The following is a 27,919-nucleotide window of genomic DNA, read 5'->3' on the forward strand; positions in this document are numbered from 1 at the left end:
TTCATGTCACTGACTGTGTCATTTTTAATGTATAAAATAGGAAATTTTCATGGGGAACTGCTTAGAGTTCTGAGGAGGAAGAAAAGGACAGAATAACAAAGAAAGGGGAGGTGTAAGACAAACTGCACAGTGGACTGTGATTAGCAAATAAGGCAGAAAGTAAGGCAGAATGAGTGGACAACATTGATGAGGCTCTGAAACTGCTCAGAGATCCAATAGCACTTGATGCCACGTTCCCATGTTTCAGCAGGGGAGCCTCTGTGGCCAAAAAAGGAGAAATAGGAGCAAAACAGTCCTTTGCACTAGAGCTGGAGGTGATTTGTGGTCCGAGGTCTTTTCTGCAAAGTGTCTGAGGTGAGCAATGGGACCAAGTCTTTGTTAAAGGCTTTTATTCAAAATAAGCTCCTACTGAAGGCATTTTCCACTTATTAATTCTGCTCTCTGATGCTGTGATTTCATCCAGCTCTGTTGGCTTAGGTGGTTACTCTGAATTTACGCTGACATAGCTGAGAAGAGCACATGATGTAGAATCTGCAAGCAGTCACATGAGGAGGTTTAATTTCACAGCAACCACGAAAGGTTGATGAGCCCAAGTGTCCCTCATTAAGCAATTCGTCAGTGTTAGCCTTCATCTCAGTGAGGGTTGTCCATCAGCATGGGCTGTTCACATCGGGGGGACATGGCTCTCTAGTATGATATCTAACAGTGGACAGATGCAAGTAGAAGCTAGTGATGTGAAGTTTACTGATGTTGTAGAAGACCCTAAATGCTCAAGGTTAGTGCTCTGTAGCAATGGTCAAGGACACAGCCTCCTCTTAGACAGGCCGTGATATCAAAGAGATCAAGGGAAGGTTAATATCAGTGGGAGAAGGCAACAAAGGTGTAGTTAAAAACAATGTGAACTGAGCCTGTTTGTGTAAATCTATCTATTATATCCCTTGGGATTAATATTCAGGCTTCAGCTGTCCTTGTTTCTTGTTCTATAAATTACCTGGCTAGAGGGACCAGCTGTAACACACCGAAGCTAAATGACATAACAGGAAGATGAGTGGGAAACTCAAGGCAAACAGTAAGCAAAATCTGAGAGCTAGGCCCACCTTTATAAATTGCCTGACATGTGGTAAATGAAATTTAATGCTGACAGACGTAAAGGAGTACTCCAAAAAAATAAACATAAGCAGAAAATTAGAACTGAGCTACAACAGGACTTTGAATAAGACCTTGAAGAGATGATGGTACTTGCTCAGAAAATGATCTGATGATAAGTGAAAGCAATTTGAAGACACAGGAGTCTTGGAATACAAAAACTGCACAGTGATGTTTGATGAAATACTAAGAATGCTGTGTGTGTCTAACTCAGCCACTGTGACTCAATAAGTAAATTAAAAAGAAGGCAAACTTTTGTTCCTGATTTATATGCTATTAAGCCCCAGCAAGCTGCTAGAAGCAGTTGGCTCAGGAGAGAATTTATATACCTCTAGCACCTTTGTTTGGGTGGGAGTGAATACCTGGGGAATTTGTTTCACCTGAACTGTTACGGTGGTATATTCATGCTTTCTCATTAGCAGCTTAGCATGGTGGCCAGCAAGGACACAAGAACCACTCAGCTCAGGCTATGAAATCTCATGCGGAGACTCAAACTTTGGCCTCTCTTTTGCCACAGTGCCTATATGTCATCGTACCAGAGTTTCATTTCAGTTCTAGGACATCACTGGCTAGATGCAGCAGTGGTTGGCACCTGTCCAGTCTCAGAGTTGGGAGAGGGACACAGAGCTGCACCACAATGAAAATTTGGAATAAGCGCTGAAGGAATGCCTGATCCCTGCGGGCTTATAAAATTTCTTTGATTTCACTTGTCCTGCTTTCTACCTGTGTAACTCAGTTGAACCTACAAAGCATTCCATAAAGCCAGGCTACTCCCTCTCTCAACCCTAGCGTTTACCATCTTTTGCTGTGCAGAGCCATTTGCTTGTTTCACAGGGCAGGTAGTCTCCGTGCCAATTAGCTGCCTTGGCTGGTTAGGGCAAGGCGAGCATAGGAGCACTGCTACTTCACTTCCCTCGCTACAAGAATCCTGCCTGGATCAGCATGGGGGTTTGCATTCCTCTTAGCCGTTAATGCCATTTTAAAGTTAGGTGTCAGTCAAGTCTCCTTTTGTCGTCAATAGAGTTAAACACTCCCAGAATGAGAGTCATCCCATCCTGAGGTCTAACATGGATGGGAACTACTTAATTCTTTCCGTTATCTGTGAGGGGAATCCAGGCAACTAATCTGAACTAGATGCCTAGTTTTTAAAAGATTGACATTAAGACTACTCAGGGCTGAGGAATCTAGTGGCAAATGGGATCGCTCCCCAGCGGTCTGTTCTGTGCTCTTCCTGAACTGAGAGAGGTGATCTCAGAATCATTCTAGGAGAGATTACATCCAGGTAAAGATGACAAGTCTATTACCAGCCTCTCACTAGACAATTCACTAGTAATGGAAATCATCTTTAGATAGAGAGATACTTAGGTTCTGCTAGCACTGCCATGTTTTAATGTGGAATGTCTGTGCTAAAATGAATTACATTAGAGAATTAACATCGTTGTACCTGATGGGATCATTAAAAATTACATACAGTGTGGCACAGTGGAGCAATCTTAAATTCAACTCAGATTAATCCTATTTGAAAGCACAGACCAGAGACTAACTTTTTCATAATACTGTATTGTAATATGGGCTACCAGTTACTGTACTTCAGAGTCAGTGTCTTGAGTGTTGTGATTATTTAATCCTTTATTCCACAGTAATTTTCTGTATAAAATTAAATTAGATCTCGTGAATGTTATCTTCAAGAGTAACTGAGTAAATTTGAGAAAATGGGGAGATAAAATTATGCAGAGCTTGACATTAGACACTCATCAGACAACACAGATTTTGTATTTTGTATTGAAAGAAGCAGAATAAACATCTTCATAATTTTTCTTCAGTTTTACAAATTAAATATTGGGCAATCAAATTCTGTTAAGTCCCTTTTTTCTCATAACAGGGTAAAAACATATGACTGTGGAGAAAGAATTGCTGGCTGGTTCTCTGTGTTTCTTGGTCGTCCATGTCGCTTGATAAGACAAAGTTCAGTCATGAAAAGCAGGTCGCACCAGAAAAATACAAAAGGTATGTTGTCATTCTTTATTTGGGATTCCTCACTTAGTAAACAGGCTCATGGAATTCATACTGAGTGTGTAACTACCCTGATAAGGGTGAGAGAGTGATCCAGTATTGATCTAGTAGGTTTCAAAGGGTACATTTGTACCTAAACTGTCTATGCTGCCCTTCTGCTTCTCTACATTTGGTGAAAAAGTACAGATACACCATCCTGAGGGGTTTTTTATCATCATGACCATAATTCGGTCTGGAAACTCAATGATCATTTTGAAAAATTACCATGAAAAATGTATAAATAAAGAATTCATTCTTAGACTAAGTTTCATTATAGAAAGGATCAAATTGAAAGGGCATTGAAAACCATAGATATTGCTTTTGTAAATTGTTTTACAAATTTGGTAAAATCTCAGCTCTATATGAGTTTCTAAATGCGTGACATTATTATCATTTACAGGTTTGAGGGGATTCTTGGAATCTTTCCTTGGTGTTTGGAGCTGAATGAATAATTTTTTAATGAGAATGAATAAGATATCAAAGGAAAGATGAGGTGAAATTACTAGTTTAACCTTCCTGATTTTTAATGATCATGTTAGAATGTTGGATTGATTTTTTAGGTCTGGCATCTGCTACAAACATATCTCTCTCTCTTGTGAATGAAGCACAATACCTCCTGATAAATGCAGCAAGCATTCTACAGCTGAAAGAACATATTTCTGCAAGGTAAGATCCTTCTGTCTCCAAATGTCTCTCAGCAGTCTTGGATTCCAGAATCTTGCTGTAAGATGCCAATATAACTGTTTTATCTGGAAATTTATAGTTACTTTTCAATGTTCAACAGATCTATAGGTACTAAACTGCTATAATGACTCATTCTTGTGTGACTTCTGAAAATGTGGATTATATGCTTGAACATAATCTGTCTGCCAGTCATCTTTAGGAAAACTTAAACAAAATTCTTGTCAAAAGATTTGGTGGCAGGAGATTATTGGGGAACAGCCAACTTCTATTTGTGAGAAAAACAAGGATAATTAGGTTTTCTTAACATAAATAATTTGGCAGTTGAAAATACTAAATTTTGCTACTTGCTGAACTATTTCTTTCCTATGAGAAGCATTAAGATTTAGAGCAAACACTCACAACAGAAATATCTTAAAACTACTTGTAGGACTAGATTCATCTCATTTCTTAATTGATTTGGCTTTATTTGTACGAAATTGGGAGATAGGAGCAGCAAATGAAACATGGAGCCAACCCACAGTTCCAAGATAAGGGACCTATTACCAACTAAATTTTCATACACTGACAACAGAAAGTTATTGTTTCTTGGGTGTAACTGGGACAGGCTCAGATTCAATAGAACATCTGCCCTCAAGGCCTCCATCACAGCTGTGCATCCTACAGCCCCGGTATTTGCCTCTGAGCCCCCTTTTCCTGTCTCGCTGAACTTTCCTGCCTCTGCTTGGTGTCATCTTCTTTCTTCTTAGTTCTTAGTCACCCACCAAACATGCCCCCTGCGTTGAAATTCCTGGTTTGAGCAGAGGAGGAATATGGGGGGGGGGTGTTTGTTGTTGTTGGGGGTTTTGTTTTTTATTTATTTATTTTTATTTTGGGTTTTTTGGTAGCTGTAGGAAGACTCATATAGAGCTTCAGGATTTAAAACCACTGACTGGTTTTCCTTCTGTAGAAGTCACTTGGGCAATTTTAGGATATCATGGCAGTGCTCTGTGAAAATAGTTTGGAAAAGGTTTGAATCAGCCCATCTCTCAAGCCATTTTGACTACCCTTTCTCAGTGATAATTAATGCCTTCTTTTGAGGCTTGACTGGCTGAGTTACATCTCCTTGGGATAGCAACACTTCCAGTCATCCCTTACTCAGACTGGACTTTTTCCAAGGTAAGACTCAGTAAGGAACCTTCCAGACATGGGATTTGAGTGCAATGAAGAGTGAGGCACTAGAGGGAGCCACAAGTGAGCGTGAAGAGGACAGAGAACTTGGTAACAAGTGATGTCAGACGATCCACTGATTTCACATCTAGTATCTTCCTAGTACAACTAGGCTTGTAATCACCTTTTCCTCAAAGGAAACTCCAGATGTGATGAAGCTGCCATGGTGCCTGAGAAGCATCTTGCTTCCCACTCTGCAGCACAAGTTGGAAAATTCCTCCCTATTTTACAATGCAGTGCTTTCTCAGGGTGCTGGGGAGATAAGTTCAGCATAGATATACAGCATCCTCATTCTGCATGGTTAATAAATCATGGTGTATGAACTTTCAAAATGCTGAATTGTGCAAAGTGCTTTCCAGCATCTGCACATACAAGTCTTTATTAAACTTATTTCTTTATTAGAAATTATTATTTAGCTTCTTGGCATTCAGGTTTGGCTTTGTTTAATGGAAACCTGCTGAGTTTTATAAAACAATTTCAATCTTCAGTTGAGTTTTAATAATTTCTCGTTGTATCTTCCATAAGTAAAAATTAATCTTCAAGTTTGCACTTGCCCTTTGAGACATGATCTAAAACAGAAACAGCAATTTAATTGAAAATTAAAATGTAACACAGTGTTGGAGAGCTACATGTACATGGAGATCTCGTCTCTCTGGTGTTGCCATTTCAGGTCACCTCCATGGAAATCCTCATGACCAGGCCTTATGCTCAAATGTTCTTGTTAGAAACATGCCCTTGAAGATGCAAATATTCATTTTCAAGTTTGCCTGTTAAATGTATGTAATGTGTTCTGCCTTGCAGGGCCCACTACTGCAAAGTCCAAAGTACCTAGGCTGGTTTTGCCAAATTGCACTGATCTCCACAACAGATCCTTGTTGACATTTGCAGGGTGAAGGTACCTGTGACTCCATCCAACTAATGCATGTTTTGAATGAGGGGAAATAATAGGAATTTACTCAGATACATGCTGCAGAGTAATTAGAAGCAGTTCCAAGGGCTGGGGATAGGCGCAAGAGAGGTGAGGTATTTTGGTGGTGAGCCTGAGCAGGTGGAAGGCACAGAGACTAGGAGCAGGGACATTGCAGTCTTTGAGGATCTGCAGCAAAGGATAAAATAGTAGAAACTCAAAGTAGTTTTCAGCAGCTGGCTCAGGACACTGCAGCTTTGAAGCTACTGGGGCTTTCGATCCCCCCGCTGGTACCAGCTGGGGTGGCAGGCACTTATGTGTCACAAAATGCATTCAAAACTAGAGGCTACCCAGCACCCGAGCTCTAAGTGCCCACAGCAAAGCTAGGAAGCACAACAGCGTAACTGAACTTGTCAATGATGCACTGCTATTTTCCTCCTTGTCTGTTTGAGCATCGGCATAGTCTACAACTTCTGTTGGCTCCTGTCTCCTGCAATCACTACGAATTGTGTCTCAGCCTTGGGATTGCTTGTGGCATCTCAAGGGAAAACCTGTAGCACTTCAGCTTCCCATCCCACTTTCTACCCCCAGGCTGCTGGAGCCCTTGTGAGGCTGGGCTTGTGTGGTTTGACTGAAAGTCTGCACAGGCAGTTTATCCTTATGCACATTTGTCTGCTAAAGATCATGCAGACTGTTTTAAATAAAATCAAGCTCTTTTTTTTTTTTTTTTCATCCAACAGGCCTGTTCTGCCAAGACTGCTTCATGTGAACAGTTTTCCCTGAACTTTCATTTTTGCATGTTTTTCTTCATTTTAATTTAAACACATTTTAAACTGTATGTCCTTACTTTTTTAAAATATTTTTTTCCAGGATAGAAACTTCTCTTTTCACCACCTCTGCTATAGAGTGTCATATCCCAAAGTTGTCAGACCAGAGCTGCTGGAGTATCAAAAATTGTTCACATCTATAACAGCTAATGCAAAAACAAAATGTTCTTTCCCACGAACACTGGTGCTGAGAGAACTCTCTTGCAAATTTTAGGGCTGTCTTTTTTTCTGATACTGGTTGGGTTCTCCTTAGAAGAGTGAAGAATGACAATCCAAAGATGCAGCCAGATTTCTGATATTTGTATGCAGTCTGCTGCTCTGTCTGCCTCATATATGTTCTCCACACTGACACAAATCTACACTCTGGCAATTCAAATGTTTGTAAAGAGGTGAAGATACCACCACACCGAGATTATATTTTCTTCAAAACACCTATAATTTTGTGTAATCTGCTGCATCCCAAAGGCAAATAATAATAATAATAATACGAGGAATACATTCTCTCATAAAATACCTTTGCTGGTCTTTTTCACCTTCAGCATCTGCTGGTTTTGTCCCTTTTGCCATTGCAACATGTGCAGAATAAGTTTCTGTCTGCCTTCTTTTTAGAAGCATCTAACAAGTCAAATGATTACTAACTCAAAAGATCTTTTCATTTGTTGCCATTGGCCTTACATAAGATAACTATGAAGAAATTTTCTCATATGTGTTGTTCACAATCATCTGCCCACATGCTTTCATACCTACAGTTCCAGGTCTCATCTCTGAAGAAGCCATCTGGAGGATTACAAATTATGGTTAAATACCCTGTACCATTTTCATAGCTTTTGTAATAAAACTTGGTCTGAGTTATTCTGGAGAAACATTTACTGAATCATGTTACCCACTAGATTCCTACAAAACAAACATCTACTGCAGAAGTAGTTAATAAAACTTTTTTCTTTTCTTTTTGTCTGTCACCTCTGTGAGACAGATTGGAAGAGCCACTGGAAATAGAGGAATTAATCCGACGTTTCCGTGCCAACATTGTCATCAGTGCACCAGAGTCCTTTGAAGAAGAAGAGTGGGCTGAAATTTCAATAGGTGCTCTGAGATTCCAGGTGTGACCTCCTCTCTTGTCCTAGTCCCAGTCTATCACAAAGTATTTTGACCCCTCAAGACAAAGCAATTTTTGCAAGGCTTTGACTGGAACATGGGTGGCACACCTTGTGCACATACAATTTAGGGAGTGTGTAAAAAGACCAAACATGCTGTGACCTGTGGCAGACATGCATCAATATAATTGAGAGGTTTTGACATATTTCTCCACACCTTTTTTTTAATTTCATAATTCATAAAATTTCCTACCTCTATCCAACTGAGCAGAATAATATTCACTGTTTTGAGGCAGAGTTTGCAGCAAATACTTACCCAGCATATCACGAGAGAATACTGGTTGTTGTTAAGCATAATAGTCCAAATATAACCTCAGATTACTGCACATCAAGCAACTGATGCTAAAAGATTGGACATGAATACAAGTGAACAATCACTGTCTGTTGCCCTCTGTTGTATACATTTTGTCCTAATCTCCATTCAAGACATGTTTTTAAGTCTAGCCTGGTAGGGACTTTTTGTATGTTACGCTTTGTGTCATATCTAACAACATAATGTGTTTTGTACTGTAAGGAAAATGCTGAAGAGTCAGACTGTTGGCAAATACATTCTTTTTGAGAAAAACTTCAACAAAGGATCCATGAAGACGCTACACATGAAATCTAAGGGAATGATGCCAAGGCCAGGCTGGATGGGGCTTTGAGCAACCTGGTCTAGTAGAAGGTGCCCCTGCCCATGGCAAGGGGGTTGGACTAAATCCAGCTGGTTGGATCTTTAAAGGTCCCTTCCAACCCAAACCATGCAATGATTCTATGATGCACACATTTATTACATGTTCTATTGGATCTGACTGGTCCTTAGATGTGAAATATGTATCTGAGAATGCATTGCCTAGGATGTGAAGGTGGCTTATTCATTGTTTTCTCAAGGATGATAATTAAGGTGTGAATAACAGAAGGGCTAAGGTCAAATCTAGAAGCTGTGATAGACATCACTCCTATTTCTTTCTGGTCAGCATACTGTAAGAAATTGAGAGGTCATTTTTTCAGTAAGGGTGGAAAATATGACTTATCTGTTCTTTTTTATGTGTACTTTGATCAGTAAGCTGTATTATGAGTTACAGAAAATTGAGGGAAAAAATTCTTTAGGTAGGAGATCAGAAACACAAAGGACAAAATCCTTCGTGTGTAGCTTATTGGAAGCTGGAGTTACACTAGGGAGCTCAGCTCAGGATCCTGTTGTGGAAGATACTGTAAAATTACAAAATAAAAAGGCATTCCTGTTTCTGGCATTTAAATATTTTAGGAATGAAAGCCAAAAATAGAAAGGCTTATGCAACTCGCATTGTATTTTCCAGTTTCTTCTAGGTCCATATTCAGATACTGATGTAGTAATAGTAGAAATGACGCTTGATGCCAGAAAAATGGTAGAAGAAACTGTTGACCAAAGCAGACCAGGGGGAAATATTTCTTTCACTGTCTTGTTTTCTTGTTCCTTTAATAAAATATTAAAGCTGTGGAAAATCATCTTCTGAAAAAACTGAGCCAAATGTATAGCTTTGATGATTACACTGAGGAGTTGTACAAGCAGTTCTAGATGCATCTCAAAAAAATGAATCATAGAATTATAGAATCATTTAGGTTGGAAAAGACCTTGAAGACCATCAAGTCCAACCATCAACTTAACACTGCCGAGTCCACCACTAAACCATGTCCCTAAGTGCCTTACCTACATGTCTTTTAAGTACCTTCAGGGATGGTGAGTTAACCACTTCCCCGGGCAGCCTGTTCCAATGCTGGACCACCCTTTTGGTGAAGAAATTTTTCCTAATATCCAATCTAAACCTCTCCTGGTACAACTTGAGGCTCTTTCCTCTCATCCTATCACTTGTTTCTTGGGAAAAGAGACAGACACCCACCTTGCTACAACCTTTTTTCAGGTAGTTGTAAAGAGCGATAAGGTCTCCCCGGAGCCTCCTTCCTCCAGATTAAACAACCCCACTTCTCTTAGCCGCTCCTCATAAGACTTGTGCTCCAGACCCTTCACCAGCTTCATTGCCCATCTGTAGACACGCTTCAGCACCTCAATGTCTTTATAGCACTTCAGATCAGCATATAAAAATGTTTGCAATGTAAGGTTTAATTATTGGCCCTATTTGAAATTTATGACACATTTTACAAAAGTAGAATGTTTATATTGGGATACTGTAAGAACAGTTATTTTCTATAATGTACAGCTTTGCTAAATTTAGGGATGCAATCTTAAGGGAAACTGCAGTATGGTTTCCTTCATGTTAATGCTTTAAGAAATTTGTTGCAGTGGTTTTTTTCCCCTAAAAACACACCCTATGTCAAAAAAGAATTAACTATGAGATCCATGCTCTGTATTATAGATGTTAGACTATAGGATCTCATTATTCCTTCTAATTATGTAAACTTGTGAAAACAGACATTTTGCATTCTGATTATCTACAAGTGCCATGCATATAAAAAAGATATTGTGCATTTCAGCTGTAAAACAAACACAAGAAAATCCTCCTTGGATTAAATCCTGAGTTGCTGGCTTAATTTTGTATTCAGTTCTCCTTTGGGCAAGTAGCCTTGCCAGCCTGTAGATGAAATGAAGCCATCAGGAAATACAAATTTATAAATGTTTGGTATTTCTCAGATTCTGACTTTGGGAAAGTTTTGCGTAAAAAAAGGAAAGAAAAAAAGTGAATTAAAAATTCAGTGAGATCTTTGCAAGTAGACCCTTTGAAAATGTACTTAACTACATTAGGTGAACAAGCCTGACCTCTCGCATATTTAAAGCATAGAAGAACACACAAAAGCTATGTGAGAGATACATGTTTAAGGTAGTATGATGGTCAGAAGATTGTGCTGCTGTGTGTTGGACTGCTTTGGCATACAGCTATGAACTTTCTTTAACTAAAATTTCAGGTTGTGGGTCCATGTAGCAGATGTCAAATAATCTGCATTGATCAACAGTCTGGGGAACGAAACAAAGAATTTCTGCAGTCTCTTTCTGCTGCCAGAGGTAGAAAGGTCAGTACAGTTGAAAAAGTCCAAAAAAGGTGTATAGAAAGATGTAGTGGCTTTATTGCATGCACAGTGAAATACCTGCTGAGAGAATATTCACGATTAAGTTGTTATGCTAACCATTACCATTTTTTTTTTCAGTGAAAAGAGGGTGCACTTATAATGCAGATATGACATGGTTTATTTCCATAAAATGCTCAACACTTTTTATTCAGAAATTGACTATTAATATGCATTATTTTTTACTGTGGTTGCTTTTATTCAGTATGTACTGCTTTACAATGCGCTTATTTCGGTCTTGAAAAACACAAACTGATGCACTGATGTCATTTAAGAAGAGAAATCTGAAGAAAAATCAGAAAGTGTTTGAAATTATACACTTAGCTCGTAAGACTAAATTTTGTTCTTACTGTGAGAAACCACTTAGCATGGAAAACAGCAGATATGAATATAGTCAAAGCAGAGAGTAATTGATTAAGTAAGTGACTGGAGAGTAAGTGTGAAAAAACAGGCATTCATTTGGAGTCCTGCTTCCTAAGTTTGTATTGCTGCTTGGAATGGAGAGTGCTCAGATGATAGCTAAACAGTTCAGCGACCTAAAAGCTTCACAAATCTCCTCATACCTATTTATTTAGCTGAAAATCCTTACTCTAAATTCATTGCTTCCCATTTGTTAAGCTTCTATTGTAAAAGTTGGTTAGCCAGTCAGAGCTCAGAAGCCTCACTAATACCAGCCAAACACCAGAGACTGGGCACAGCGCAGGAGCAGAGCAATAACGAATAGGCTGAAAATCATTCACCCAAAGAATGCCCAAACAAGTTACAAATACTTTATTTGTTTAGAAAAAAAACCAATAAATTGATTTGTCTCAGTGATTCATTAAGCCAACAAAGGGCTACGCTTTCAATGAATGTTATCCTTGGTGAATAGGAGCCGCCTGATGCAGTGAGATGGGGGAGAGGTGAGCAGGCAGGGGCCAGCTGCCTAGGCACAGCTTCCAGCTGACCTGAGATGACTTAGGGTTGCACAGCAGGCTCTGGCATCCAGATCACCACAGACATGTCCCTTTTGTGAGATGAGCACCTGTCCATGGTAGGTAGCTTGAGGACAAGAATCCTCTCCAGGTGATGGTACGCCACAGCTGGAACATCTGGGACACGTCAGAGTACATTCTGGCACTTTGGGCGAAGATGCTGCCCAGGTGCTACATGGTGTGTGGTATGCGGGGACTTTACCTACCCACACTGTGACTTGAATCCTCTGTAGAGGGAAAGCACTCTGTCAGGGACCTTCCCAAATGGCAACAAAACCTTACGTAGGATATAGATTCCTCAGGAGAGGCAGAGCATCTTCGGCATGTTTCCTGCAGCAAAGATGAGCTCCTCTTCCATTCTGATTATCTCAGCAATGCAAAGATTTTCTTGATACAAGCACTCCCAGAACCGAGTAACTCGTTCAAACAGAACTAAGGCAAAGAGAGCAATCCAGCCTCTTGAGAACAACCTGGCACCAGATAAAAGATGCATGGCAAGGTGAGGCACTGCAGAGCACAGTGCTGCTATTCACAGCGGGGGAGTGCCCTGCTTCCCTCCGCTGCGCAAGGGTATACGTGCTGCAAAGAACTGAGCCTTCAGCTTTTTTTTTTTATTTTCCCAGCCTTCAGCGCTGCTGGCAGATGGGAACTTGTCAGCATGCCAAGCTCTGCATAAGGCCAAGTCTTCTCCGTTAGCTTGACAGCTGAAAGAGGTAGTTTGAACTGGTAGTTTTGCCTGAACTTGTCTGAGAAGACCTCAGAGCCCATCCCTCCTTCAAGTCGTCCGTGGGGTGATGGTCACCAACTGGTTATCAGTGAGTGGCACCTGAGGACTACCATATCTTCAGTGTGCTAAGCAGACCTAGCAGAGGAGATTGATCCAAACCTTTCACAGTGGAGAGAAAGAAGATCAAGTTCATGTGACCGCTAAACTGCAGAGCTAATCCTTTGGTGACTCATATCTCTAGCATGCCCTTTTGTTAAGGAATCATCTAATAGACTTAATTTTCATTTTTTATTAGATTATAAGATTTTTGTCAGATTATATCAAATACAGATTCAGTGAAGGAATTTAGCAGTGTTTGTTCCCAGATGTCAATAATATGATTTGAACTACAGAAAACAGATGCAGCAAAATAAGATTTGAGCTAATTTCCCAGTACAAGGGGAACTGATATTTTTGAAAGGTTGTTGTAGTTGCTCAGTTTCCAAACGAATGGATAGCAAATCCTGAATACTTAATGAAAGAGTCAGATATCAATATTTACTATTTTGTTTTGTTTTTCCAAGAACACCAGCCTGGAAAATATATTGAACTTTATCAGACTGGTAGCCCAAATAACAGCACTGCCAATTAACTTCACTAATAAGCTAGATAGCATAAGGCTTTTAAGAGGTGCTTCAATATTTATTTCTGCAACAGTGTTTTTCTCCTGAGAACCTGGTGCTCCAAGGTGAAAGACTGAGGCTTTGCATAGAGGGATTGCAGCTGAAAGTCAGCTATTGTAATTAGCCACACAAGTAATTTGCATGTTTCCTGATAAATGTCAAGCAAGGTGCTGACGCCTAGCCAGCTACTTCTTATGAAACTTTTTATCACATTGTTTGAAATAAAACACAAACACTGCTACAAAGTGAGCTTGAGCTCTGCTGCCATCAGTTCTGAAGAAACGCTCATTAAGGATTCCTTCTGTAATTTTTGACTGAAAAGGAAAAATGAGCTCTCCTGTGACACGGCTCTCTCTGTTACTGCAGGAGACTACAAAAGACTAGGTAACTACATTAAGGAAATAGCACAAAAGATAGCCACACACTGTTTCCCATGCATCAACACCTGATGTAAAACACACATAGACAGAAAGGAGAGAACATTGAATTCTTGCCCATCTTCTGTGATTTGCCCATGCAGTTTAACGCTGACAAAAGCAGAAGCCCTGTGGGTAGATCTGCAGTAGTGCTAGAAGCTGGGACTTGCTGTCAAGGTAGCAAAGGGAATTGCATTAGCAGCCTGCCCCAGTATAAATGTATGGATAGTGGTACATCAAGGGAAATCCATTATGTTTGCACATGCCCTCATACACTAAAAAGCTTGTGGTTTTTTTTCCTGCGGGCTGTTGATCCTCCTTTATGTGCCTTGATCCTCCTTCATTGTGCCTTGGGAGAGCTTCTTTCCCTGCAAAATTAGATGGTGCCTCTGGATTGCTTACTGCAACATTAGCAAGAATAGCAAATGGCTTCTCTTATCTGATGCATCATTATCATCATTTTCATAGTAATGCAGGGCTTTACACTGTGCAATGCTTTTCATCCAACGATCTGGAACATTAGCAAACAGTGATTGAAGTAATTAATAGACTTCTGAAATAATACGGTTCTCTTTTCTCATTGGTGGCTGAACTGGAAAATGCATTTATTTAAGGAGGAGCAAAGGAAAATCAGTTCTTAGGAAAACATTCTGCTGTCCAGATATTTTCAACAGAACAAGATGGAGGGGGGGGAGGGTTGACAGCAAATTAAAAGTTCCTCTTCTTTCCAGTATGAAAAATCAGCATGTTGAAAGTGAGTACTTTCACTTCCCTATTTTGTAAAGCTTTATTATTACGTTTTGGTGAATCCAGAGCTAATAAAACATCCTTATGGGTTTTTTTAAAAAAATGGCTTTATTAATTGCATCCCACTAACCTTTGCATGGGAGGCAGGACATGTTATTGTATGAATAAAATGAGCAGGCATGAATAAGTAAATTTATCTACTGGGAGAAAGCAGCTGAGAGCTATATCCAAGGGCAAAATCCAGAATTCATCTATCCAAAGCTACATTTTAGCATGCACTATCACTTACATGCTTGTTACACATCCTAGCAGAGCATTTTCCCTACCAAGTACTAGTCTGAATTAACTGATTGTTTAGGAGCTGTAGCTTGAAGGCATCTCATCTCAGCCTTTGTCAGATGTAGTGCCTCAGGTTTATATCTTAACAAAAGGAGATACTGCACCCAGGATATTTCTCTGTCAGTGAATATCTAAGCAGTGTGTATTACTGTTGATCCAGTAAATGTGCTTGAAACAACATGCAAGAATGAAAGCATTTTATAGCTCCTCCTTTAAGCGAGTGTGATGATTATCATATGATTCACTGCTGGCAAGAATAAGTACGTTCTATCTATTTCTCCCAGCAGTGAAGCATTGTGCTTTTTCCTGATCAAGAAGCTTTACATTTTTTTTGTCTCTGTGAAGTTTAAGAGTATTGGGGAGAGCCCCTACTGCCATCAGAACACCAAGAACATAAAGCCACAGAACTCACAGTCCATCACTCCCTTCCCAGTTCTTGGTGTTTTCTGGGGAGGTTATATGCAGAATGAAACGCCCTTGAAGTCAGGAAAAGGTAGCGACAGCACAGACAGATTATGCGTCTCACTGTAATAACTCTGCAGGCTGTAATCTGTGCATCTGAAAGCCTCGTTTTTCAACAGTGAAATGTGAGAAGGGCCAATTTCTACATTTTTATCTTTCTCTTGAAACAGAGCTGAAATGACAGGGTGCACAGCTTTTGTGGTTGCTTGGTGGGGGGCAGGTTGCTGTTATCACTACTTGCTGAGTCAATATATGTAATTATTGAAAAAACAAAGAACTTTACTTAAAAAAAAATATTAAATCCACTTCTGGTAATTACAAGTTAAAGAACATTCACAAAAGAGGTCAGCAATTCCAAGCAGGTATGAGTACTAAAATATGTATATCATCAGTATACCATCACCTTGAAAACTCCTGAGGTATCACCCAGTCTCAGCACTGAAAAAATACTATGAGACTTTAAATGCCAAATCAGAGTAGGGAAATACTAAGGATCAGTATTAAAATAATATTTGAGATCTCCTGAAGATAAGATGTATTTGCATATGCCTTTTCTTAAGTAATTCTGAATAAAGTGCTTTAAGAAAAAAATAATATCTTGCTACAGGTTTCATAACAATAGAAAAATTGGTAAATTAAATTCTCCACAGTGAACAAGCTGCCCAGATTTATTTTGGTCTCAGTTTAAGACAAATCAAGATGTCAGTACAGTAGATATAAATAAAAACTTCTCATGTATCAAATAAGTTAATTTACAGAGATGGGTTTTAACATTCCTTCCTGTGTGAAAAGTGGTATAGCATAGACTAATATTCATTTTACAGTATTTGGGTTTTTAAAACAACAAAATTATGTCAACTGTCATTTTTGCACTAGGGTGTAAGATGTAAATCCAAGTTATTAACCATAAGGCTGAAAAACACATCATTTGTGCCAACAGAGAAACCACAGCTTGTTAACAAATAAGAGAAAAGCGAGAACAGAAAAATAATACTATATACTTTAATATTTCAAATGAAAGAGTTACTAACTTACCATTTTAGCATCACAGCTGATTCAACACTGTCACTGTGCTGGAGGATTGGGATCTTTCTGTGCTGTAGTTGTTCCTCAGCATTAAATACTAGAACACTGACCGTAAGGATTTACGTGTGTCCACCAGTGTTAACACCATTATGGTCACAGGTGTCCAAAAGGTGTCGTTAACAGGATAGGCCTGATCAGGCCCAGCTTATACCCCATATATATGAAATGCCATTGAGATGAAGGAATAGCAGAAGTAGCCAAAAAAACTCTACTTGGAGGCTGGTTTTGGGGTTTTTTTGTTGTTTGTTTTTTTTTTTTTAATGTTTAGGATTACAAACGGAAGAGAAAGACCCACATTCAGAATCTGAGGCCCTGTTTGTACAGATCTGTGCTTTACAGCAGCTCTCTCACTTGGGAGTAGGTCTCAGCCTTACCTCTCACTAATTCTTCAAAGACCAGAAGCTGTTTGGTGTTACCTCATTACTGTATCTTTCTTTAATTATACAGTGCAAGAACAGGAGAAAACATACTGCCTTCATATTTAGTCTGTCAAATATACTCCCTTAAATTCAGCTAACACTTTTTTTAATGCACTGCAATTCCTTTACCTAGTGTATTCTTCTAAATCTACTGTAAATGTAATGCTCTCAGTTTCAGGGTCATCCATCTCAACAATGGCAGTTAATGTAATCAGGAAATGGAGAAGGAGAATTCAGGTTTTTTTGTAATGCATATCATTTGCTTATTTACTTTACACGTTTGAGTGACTGGTACATTTTGGCAGCAGCCTACCAAACCAAAATACTTTTTATTGAAATCTGTAAAAGAAAAAAGACAGGAAAAGAGGCATTGGGTTTCCAAGGTCCTCAGTTCTGATGAACAAAGACATTCTGAAGTCTACATATCAATTATCAATTTAACATGGTCTTCAGCATTCCTTTTTTTCTAACTTTACGTAATTATTTAATTAACTATTATCTAATAGTCTGGAAAAGATTATCATGAGATTGCAAATCTGTTTCTTGTGCATTTCTAAATTCTCCACTGTTGAACAACAAAACCACAGAAACACACCAGTCTCTTACTGTGACGTTTCCAGATCACACTCATCTGTTCACAGCTACAACTGTGATGTTCAATGTGTTTAAGATCAAGACCGGACATAAAAGTGCAGCTGCTCAGATCAGGTTTTCAGTGCCTGCAAGGGTGTATGGTCAATGGGTGAAGTGGTTATTCTGTTCCTCTGTTCTTTATTACTCAGTATCACAAGGACATTTATCTAAGTATTTCTAATATTTATGTACGATGGCTTCACAGGTAGTGACAGGTAACAAGTGGTAGTCCTAATAAAACAAACTTTCTGAATATTTTCTGTAAAATATGCTAAAATATTCATAAAAACAAATGAAGGGAAATTCACAAAGGCTAGACAGAAGATGCAAGACTTTCCCTCACTTTGAACATACATGCATTCTCATGCTGCCTAGTCTTTTTTTTTTTTTTTTTTTTTTTGTGATAATGGATTAACTGTATTTGCCAAGAAGCCAGAACAGTCATTAAATGACAAGACTGTGAGGGAGTGTGAATTGCATATATGATACTATGGAACTCATGATGAAATACTATGTTATTTATCCACTTACTTTAGGTATTCTTCTTGAATAGCATGGGGTTAGCTTTTGTTTACTAGTCTATTATAGTTAATTAGTTAAAAATGTTCTTAATTACATGGAGATAGCACATACCTCCTTATTCTTAAAGCAATGTTGTTTTTCTAAACGTATCTGGGTTGTGAGTTCCTGTATAGATCTGGTTACTTTAACATGAGTTGCGTATCAATAAATGTTTTGCTTTTTTCAGACAAACTTTGGCATATACCTGATGAACCAGCCCTTGTGCTCATCCTTTCCAGATATTTTATCAGTTGGATCTCAAGTACTTCCAGTGCTGAAGGAGAATACAGAAATTCAGCCCCCGACATCCAGTGAAGAAAAATGTTCAGGATAGATTCAGTGGTGGAGATGAGATTTGTATGCAACTCCCGGGAAAAGTCAGTAGTCATTTATTCAAAAAAGAGTGAAAGCTTCCACTCATTTGCTTCTGGTTTAAGTCTTAATTTTCTGTTTGCTGTAAACGTTATCAGATGGCAGAACTCTTGGTAATTACAGCTCACCTACATGTTTTTGCTTGTGATTAACTTACAGCAGCCATAACTATTTTGCTCAATTGCTTCAGGATGCAACAGGTTCAATCAAGTTTTACTGGTGGATGACTCCCAAAACAAGCCCGACATTGTTGTCAGAAACCCACATCTCAATGAAGGAAAGTAAACACAACAATATACTACTTCCTTATGTTGCTTTGTTAAAACCACAATTAGGAGAGAGGATGCAGGACATGTTTTAGAAACAGTTTGGGTGGGAAGGGAACAGTGAGAGAGTGCCGTGAGAGTAGCAATCCATTCAGCTTTTTAAAAATGAAACTGAATGTGATGTGTAGACAGTGTGAAAGCACTGGAGAAGATGGAACTGTTATTGGGAAATCTGTGTCTCCTTCTTCGGAAGTGGTGTGTGAGAATGACAAAAAGGCACAAAGATCAATGAAGATTCAGTATGCTGTTTGCAAAACACATTCCCCATGACGCAATTCCATCCATTTGTTCTTGACGTCTTTCTCTCATTCCCATTTGCTACTTTTCTGTTTGCTTTATTTTATGTGATGATTTCTCACACAGTTGTTTCCTTATGTATTTGTGGATGTTGACACCTTTTTTTCTAAGTAGAGATTTTTCAGATAATACAGTCATGTTTTCTATCCAAACTTTGTTTACCCTCAGTGGTCTCTAATGGCCACTTAAGGGAAGCCTTGAAAGTCTGGATGCTTCTCCATCCCAAAGAGGTCAAGGTATTCTTTTTTCATTCTCTGTGCATTTGATAATGTTCTTCTTAGAAGGCTTTTGTGTTCTTTACGCTCCTAAATATGACTCATGCTATCTGATTTCTGAGAGAAAATGTGTGAAACCTAGGACCTTGTCTGAAATATGTTATTGCGAAAATTAAAAAAATAAATAAAGCAAGGCACGCAGCAAAAAAAAAAAAAAAACAACACATGGGAAGTCAATGTAATAGACTGAACACATTGCGGCCAGGTGTTTTATGAACCCCAGCATGTATCCAGCCAGCCATAGGGCAATTTCATGATTCCAGGAAGTCCTTCTGGAAAAAGAAATTCTCCTAGACTGGCTGCTGTAATGGCATTTGGGAAGTGAAATTTTGACCCTCTTAAAAGCACCCTCAGAACTCTCATCCAACATGATTTAGGTCTTCCTTGGGGCAATTTTGGCTCAAACTGTGTGAAAGTGCTTCTGGCTGAAGTAATCCTTGAGTTGTTTGAGTATATCCCTGGAGGGGAGTAGGTGGTTTTGTGAAAGAATTTGTCAAACAGTCATTCTGAAAGGGAAGCGACTACCACAGAGTGGCATACAACTGGAAAAGAAAAGGGAAGCATATTGCCCAGTGTGTGAATCAGAACTCAAAAATGGTCTTTTTCCTTTCTCTTTTTTTTTTTTCCTTCTTTTTCTTCTTTCTTTTTTTTTCTTTTTCTTTTGAAGAACTGGTTTTACTCACTTCAGCTGGAACAGACTCTTATTAGTCTCTCAGCAAAGCTTTGTAATGGAAATGAGAAGATACATTATCTATTTCTTACAACCTGCCATAAAATACATGGAAAGAGAGGCCTTTCATATGTATGTAAACTGAGGATGAGTTTTGAGAGTTGTACCTTCCACTTCAGAGCCTGAGCACTGCTCCTTCATGTCTGCTTTGAAAAGCGGGGGCTTTATCTGTTTAAAAGTTAATTATCTGATGTTGTAATGAGCAGGCTTTTTCAAACCTTGAAAAGCAGCTTCATGGTATCTAAATCTCTTAACTGTTTCACTCTTTGCCTTTCTGTTATACAGAACATTGTTTTGTGGATAGAAAGCCAGCAAAGCTCTGGCAAAAGACCTGCTGTATGCTGACCTTCAGGTGATCTCTGGTGCTTTGGCTCTGTCCTCTTCACCTCACCAATATGTCATTTGTTTCAAATGGCACAGAAGTTAGAAAAGGAAATTGAAAGCAAACCTCAGCAAGCTCTGTTTCACTTGTTATTGGATTAACTACAAAATAAGTCACTTTGGTACACAGTGGCTTGACAAATACCATTTGTGAATTGCTTTAATGCAACGTATGATAACTAAGGATGAGAGGATTTGAACTTTAAAAATGTCATGCTTAGTCATTTTGACCTATTATTTACAGGCAATTATACTCTCTCTCTGCTGTGTCTTAGTAATATTAGATCAAGAATAATTTTGTCATTTTACAGGAGGAAAAAAATATTTTCTCTGATGTACGAACATGCTCATTAGTATATTCCGTGCATTTCCCAGAAGGAACATCCTTGAGCTACAGTGATAGGAAATGTCACAATGCTCTAGGCTGATGGAAGAGACACAAGGAATCTTTCACCTCAACAAAGAATAGTGTTTCCCTTCTAGTAAATGGAGTGTTCTTGCCAAGGCAAATTCTTCTCAGTGCCAATACTCTGTGGAAAATCTTGAAGTAAGAAGAGTCACTTTTTAATGATGTGTGCTGTACGTTTGTAGAAAGAACATCCCTTCCATAATGTGAAAAAAATTCAAAGAAACTTGGCATAGTGCAAACCTAGGTACTGCAGGAACAAGGAGGAAACAAACACTTTGAAACACTGTATATATTACATAGAAAGATTATATGTTCTATAAGGGGTGACTTTTCAATCTTCAGAATATATAGAAAAAAGCCTGTTTCATATGAATGCAGGCTCTTTTGTCTAAGCACTCCCATTGCTGCAAAATTAAATCTTTGGACTAATTGCAGGTGTATGTTTTCCTTATATGGATAAGGAATGTACTTAATAACAGCATTTTCCATGTAGAAAGTCCTCTATATATTTGAAAACTAAGTTGATATTTCCTTACAATGAATTATTCAGATACATTCCATTTTCTGTGAGACTTAACTCCTTCCCAATTCTCAGGGCAAAAAAATGGTGATCATTATAAGCTCTAATAATAGCCAGGAAACCACAGGACAGAAATCAGCATTTTTAAGAGAAGCCTCTGAACTCTGTGTTCTCTGATATGACTAAGATATCTCAGATACACTTCATGATTTATATCCTTTGTTATGGCATCCTTCAAAATATGTTCAAAATTTTAGGTCACCCTTCTGTTAAAATCGTACATAAAGCAGAAGGAAGGACACCGCAGAAATGTGATTATTGTTCATAAATCATAGAGATTATGCTATGCGTTTCTTCTTCAGTCGTTTTTTTTTTTAACTTTCTTGGAAATGAAACCAATAAAATATATATTGTGCTTGATGTGTTTACTGGTGGTGATTGCATTCTTGACCTTTGAGCTCATGAGATGCCAAGTTCTGCTTGGAGGCATTGCCAGTCTCATGGGGTGAGTGTGTGGCTCAGGACTGAAGGGATGTCTCGTTGCTGCTGGGATTCACAGGTGAGGTGTTCCTCCAGCTATTTTTGCTCATGGCCTCCATCTGTCCAGTCAGCATGCCAGTCAGTTGCACACTCAACTCAGGCCCTGCACAAAATGCGCTAATCACTGGTTTCCCTTAAAATACGTCTGGAGGCAGTCCTGTTGGAGCCATCTCTGTTACCCAAAGGTTGGAGCTCTCACAAAGGGTGTTGGAGAAAAGAAGGTTCATTTCCCTCCCCTTTTCCTGGAGGGATCCAACACCATCTTTTTCTGCTGCCTAACCATCAGTCAGTGGGCAAGACTGGGGACTTAACAGGGCTGAGGGTGTGTGGGAATCACAGGGAAGGCTTGTCCCTCCCTTCTCATGAGGTTTGCACAGAAATGGTCTGTGATTCACTGGGCCAGAGAGAGAGGGACACTGGCACAGCGAGGCAGGATCCACACGTGACTCCGAGCTACTCATCCATGCTCTTCTGGATTTATCAAGGGTGGGAGGAGAAGAAGAGCATGACTCTGTAAGCTAACTGGTAGGTCACTGCTATGGAGGTGAAAGATGTGGGTACATCCCTGTCTCTCTGATTATACAGCTGTCATGAGGCAACTACTTAGACACAGCCCTGGAGAAGGGAAGAGAAGGCAGAGCGCTCCTCCACTCTGCTGGGCACGTGAGACTGGGCTACAGAGGCTTGTCTCCTTTCCTCTGGCCACCAGCATTTAAGTACAAGGTGGAACTTCAGCAAAAATAGAGAACACCTCAAGCACGTTTCAGAACATGCCAACAGAGGAAACACAAAGTTTGAGTCCTCAAAAGCAAAAATGGAAATTAACCCATGTTTCTAACTTCTTCCTAGGTACACCAGCCACAAGGCCAAAGTGAAAAGGCAAAAATGTGGGAGGGAAAGAAAATTGGCATCTCCTACAGTCAAGGTTTAAAAGAAAGTAGTGATACACATACCTTCACTACCCAGTTTGTAATTTTTTTAGGAAAGAAAGGACATACGTATCCTCAAGGAGGCCCATAAATTGGATTCAGAGAACTCAGAGTAAGCCATCAACAGGTGCCTCTTAAGCAAGGTGCTATTTAAGAGGTGCGTCTTCCCTCCCTTTTGTGTCAACTAGCTTACTTTGCTGCTCTCTCTATGTGATGGCAGTTGCAGGTCCCTTCCAGTGGAAAAGGAAATAGGCAGGGTGCCCTGCATAAGGAGTGAAGTGACTCACTTGGGACTGTGAACAGGGAGAGATGTTAGAGGCATTTTACTTGGACCATCCTTGAGCATGACTGCCATGTGCAGAGGTACATCAGAAACCTCTGTGCAATAATCCCAGAACTATGTGTCACAGAACAAGTTAGTAATATTTTTGCAGGCACTGGGAAGTCATCCTAGAAGGGTGATATTCAAGAATTGTGCTGTTGGGGAACAGACCATGGCAAAGGTAGGATGGGGAAAGGGGACAAACAAAAAGAATGCATGTTGTAGCATTTGCCAGTGAAAACTGCTGAGGGGCTTCTCAAATACCCACAAAGTAAGATGAAATGGAATAAATCAGGGAATTTATTTTAGCATACAGCAGTTTCATCGCAAATTTGGAATTACATTGATCTTAAATGAAGACCCTTTTGCCATGCATGGCTCACGCATAGCCTATAATCAGGTGCATTTCTGTGTTAAACCCAGTTTCTTCTGTTAACCCATCTATTTCAGACTTGCAACCAAAACTTGTCAACACACTGCAAATCTGGACGTCAACATCAGTTTCTCCTAGATGACAAGTATATTCCATCTTTGAGCCCGCTAATGTTTATTGCTGCTTTTTCAGAGGTCCCGTCCAGATTAAAGTACTCTGGCCAGGTTTGTTAATGCAGACATGATTTTTTAGTCCAGAAGTGAAATCAGCTTTTGGTTTCTGAAAGGGCTATTTTTCATGAGGCTGTGTTTGAAAAGCCAACCATGATCTAATCTCAAGTCTGTTGTTTTCTGGTACTTGCAACAGATTAATCAGATAAAGCTGTTGAAAAGTTTGTGAGTTATTTCCTGAAGCAAAACAAAACTAGAAGACTACTGAAGGTCCTGCAATGCTGAACCCATTTTTTCACTTCTACAAATGGAGAAAAACCTCTGAGGTATCCATCATTCATGGATGTAATTCCTAGTGAGTCATGTATTCAATATTTGTAATTTCACTGGCCTAGCCAAATGCTTTGGACTGTTGATTACCCTCAGAGCCTTTGTATTTACCGTCATATTCAAAAAGTTTCTTCCAGCAAACCCTTCAATGCAGAAATGACATCGAATTTCTCTTATGTTAAATCACAGAATCACAGAGTGGTGGGCGTTAGAAGGGATGATCTCTGGAGATCACCTAGTCCAACCCCCTGCTAAAGCAGGTTCACCCAGAGCAGGTTGCACAGTCACATCCAGGTGGGTTTAGAATGTCTCCAGAGAAGGAGACTTTGCAACCTCCCTGGGCAGCCTGTTCCAGCGCTCTGTCACCCTCAGAGTAGAGAAGTTTTCCCTCATGTTCAGGTGGCGCTGCCTGTGCTGCAGTTTGTGCCCGTTGCCCCTTGTCCTGTCACTGGGCACCACTGAAGAGGGCCTGGCCCCATCCTCTTGGCACTTGCCCTTGTGAAATTTGTAAGCATTGATAAGATCCCCTCTCAGTCTTCTCTTCTCCAGGCTAAACAGGCCCAGCTCTCTCAGCCTTTCCTCATCAGGGAGATGTTCCAGCCCCCTCATCACCTGCATGGCCCTCCACTGGATCCTCTCCAGCAGTTCCCTGTCCCTCTGGAACTGGGGAGCCCAGAACTGGACACAGCACCCCAGATGTGGCCTCACCAGGGCAGAGGAAAGGGGGAAGATAACCTCCCTCCAGCTGCTGGCCACCCTCCTCCTAATGCCCCCCAGGATCCCATTGGCCGCCTTGGCCCCAGGAGCACCCTGCTGGCTCATGGGCACCTTGCTGTCCTCCAGGACTCCCAGGTCCTTCTCCGCAGAGCTGCCTTCCAGCCGGTCAGCCCCGGCCTGTGCTGGTGCGTGGGGTTGTTCCTCCCCAGGTGCAGGACCCTGCACTTGCCTTTGTTGAACTTCATCAGGTTCCTCTCTGCCCAGCTCTCCAGCCTGCCCAGGTCTGGCTGAATGGCAGCGCAGCCTGCTGGTGCGTCAGCCGCTCCTCCCAGTTCTGCATCATCAGCAAACTTGCCGAGGGTACGCTTGTCCCTTCATCCAGGTCATTGATGAAGAGGTTGAACAGGACTGGACAGTGCTGACCCCCGGGGAACACCACCAGCCAAGCTCTGTGGGGCTGATCAGAGCCCTCTGAGCTCTGCCATCAGCCAGGTCTTGATCCACCTCACTGCCCGCTCACCTGACCCACACTGCCTGAGCTGGCCCATGGGGATGTTGTGGGAGACAGTGTCAAAAGCCTTGCTGAGGTCAAGGTAGACAACAAATGTATCTTTATTCTGTTTTAAGGCAAAAGAATGCAAGATTTCTGTGTTTGATTTGCTATCCAAAGTCAACGTAATGATTTAATATAATGAAAAGAGAAGGTCCTTGTCTGAGTTACTTTATCTGTCAGTTAGTGCTTATAAAAAGCTGCAGTGTTCCTCGGTAATGTCTAGTCAATTAGAACAAAACCCCAAGCTACAGGAGCTGGGCACAGCTTGCAAACACTTGTCTAGGAATGTTTGCATCTACTTATGTATATATTCAAGCACAAAAAGTCTGAATAGTCTAAACTATCTTAATTTTAGTCTTGGAAAATACTCAGAAAAAAGCATGCACAGTTTTTGTGAGGGAGCACGGGTTGTGGCACCTCGTCTTCTGTATCAGACCCACCACAGTACCCCTAACCCCCAAACAGCTGCTGCCCCTGCAAACGGAATGAGTCCTCAGACATGTGAAAGTGCAGGGTAAAGTTTTGTAAATGCAGTTTCGTACCCTGTCTTTTACCAGCTTACAGCTGAACTCTGAGCAGCTCCCCAGGGCCAGAGGCCCATGTCCCTCTCCAGACACTGTGTCACTTGGCTCCACTCTGTCCCACTCCAAATTTGTCCCAGGGACACTGTTGGAAAACTGCTGGCCTGTGCTGTAGTGTGCAAGTTCTATGTTGAGGCCAGAACAATTAAAAGCCGACAGACTTTGCTGATTTCGCTTGCTAAGCTCTGAGGACTTTTCATTAACTAGTTGTGCACAGCTTTATCCGGGGGAAGTGCTTTGTCACGTTCTCATGCAATTTTATGTCATCTTGTGCTGGCATCATGGACTCATTTGGTATTCATTCAAGCTGCATGCCTGTCCCGCTGGCACACCATGGTAATTTGGAGCTATTTACGTGCCAAGGGAAGAATATGTCAAGGAAGAGAGAACCTAACGTTTCATTGAGTGGGTAACCTGAAAAAATTTGTTAAAAATAATTCAAGCAAGATTGAGAGCTGTGTGTATCAGAGGCATACATGAAACATTATGAAAAATGCAAGTGAATTCCTACCAGACCTTTTTTCTCAGTGCAAAACCAATATAAGACAGCAATCATGTATTTAAGAAGCTAAGGCATAATGTATTTAAGAAGCTATATATGATCTAAATGACATTTTCAGGTATTGAAATTAGCATATTTATCTGCATTTACGTTAAATATTCTGCCTCAAATAAGAACATTTGTGTTGGAAGGGTCATTCTACCCCCTGTTGTACTTCTAATTTTGTCCATCAGCCCCAAAATACTGATGGGCAAAATATTTTTAAAAGTCATAATTCCCATTTTGTGAAAGGAATTTAGCTTTGAAAAAGCCTAAACAAGACACAGCTTTCTGAGTTGAAAGACTGCAAGTTAGCTGTACAGTGATATTACAGCCACTTGGAATACGGGCTGGGATGTGATGTTTGTCAAAGAGAAGAAAATCCAGAGTTAGAGGGGAGGGATACAGTCAGGCATCACGTTATGTGTGGAGAGGAATGCTTGCTAGAAGACAACTCCCTTAAGGTATGCACACATATCTCTCATAAACTGCCCACATTAGGAAATTTTCTTAAGTATGTGGTGTTATTTTTCTGAAGTGATTAAGTTTTTATTTTATCTGGTGATAAGCTTTATGCTACAAGGTACAGGTAGAGATTGAAAGGCAAAGTAGTATCAGATGGCAAGTGCCGGAACACAGTGAAATAATGAATTATTTTTTTTTTAATGAAATAATGGAATACTTTTGCTGTCTGCAGTATTCTCTATAGCCAAAAAAACATCCAAATTCAGTTTAGAAAGAACATGAAAATAAAAATAAAAGTGAATAATGAAACTAAATAAAATTATCTAAGCCTTCTAGAATGCATTAATATAAATAAAAGCAATTTCTAGGTTTGTGGAGCTCCACACCATAGTTCTTCCTATCAATTCTTATTATTGCAGCCCACTAACTGCCAGCTCCTGGATAGAAGCCACTGAAATCATGTTGTTGTCAGCTTATCCTTGAAAAAGAGACTCATGATGGATATGGACATGGTGATAAAACTACTAATCAAAGTAGTTACATGATAAAGTAAACCTTGAAATCATGGACCTTAAAATCATATCTGGATGCAGAATTCAGAGAGGGAGGGCTAACAGGGGACACAATTTTGCTCAGAAAGAGGAAACTTCTGACCTCAGTCTTGCAATGAAAAGCTGAAAAGCTTTCCAGCTATAGCAAGACTTACTGAATCAGAAATATCATGATTTTTGACCTCTTGATGCTGGCATTATTTTGATACACACTCAGCTCTTCTTAACCTGCATTTTCTGTGGAGGTAATAACTGCAGCTGTCAGAAAGAGGTTGGATGATCATGAATGGCAGAGGAGATGAAACCTCTTAAGAAGCTGTCAGTAGAACACGAGACACTGACTCCCTGGTGCCCTTAGGGTAATAGGAGCCATGAGCCCAGGAATCCAGCTGGAAATGCAGCTACAAATTCATGAATGGACTTGGGAAATGCTACCTTAAAAATGAGCTCTCCCCTCTAACTTTCAGTTATTTCTCATTTCTATTTAAAAATAAAG

The 27,919-nt window shown here is 40.0% G+C and overlaps 1 protein-coding gene across 1 annotated transcript in view; it reads left to right on the top strand.

The window, feature by feature from the left end:
- The window catches only part of MOCOS (molybdenum cofactor sulfurase), a 231,072-nt gene extending 209,301 nt beyond the window's left edge, over positions 1–21,771 (top strand). Inside the window, exons 11-15 of the mRNA XM_055705183.1 lie at positions 3,029–3,153; positions 3,759–3,864; positions 7,796–7,922; positions 10,857–10,961; positions 18,229–21,771. Of these exons, the coding sequence (XP_055561158.1) occupies positions 3,029–3,153; positions 3,759–3,864; positions 7,796–7,922; positions 10,857–10,961; positions 18,229–18,375 (610 nt within the window). The 3' untranslated portion in view covers positions 18,376–21,771. The remainder of the gene's footprint in view (positions 1–3,028; positions 3,154–3,758; positions 3,865–7,795; positions 7,923–10,856; positions 10,962–18,228) is intronic.
- The last annotated feature ends 6,148 nt before the right edge of the window (positions 21,772–27,919 follow it).

This window comes from Falco cherrug, chromosome 3 (assembly GCF_023634085.1).
Source record: "Falco cherrug isolate bFalChe1 chromosome 3, bFalChe1.pri, whole genome shotgun sequence".
NCBI lineage: Eukaryota > Metazoa > Chordata > Aves > Falconiformes > Falconidae > Falco > Falco cherrug.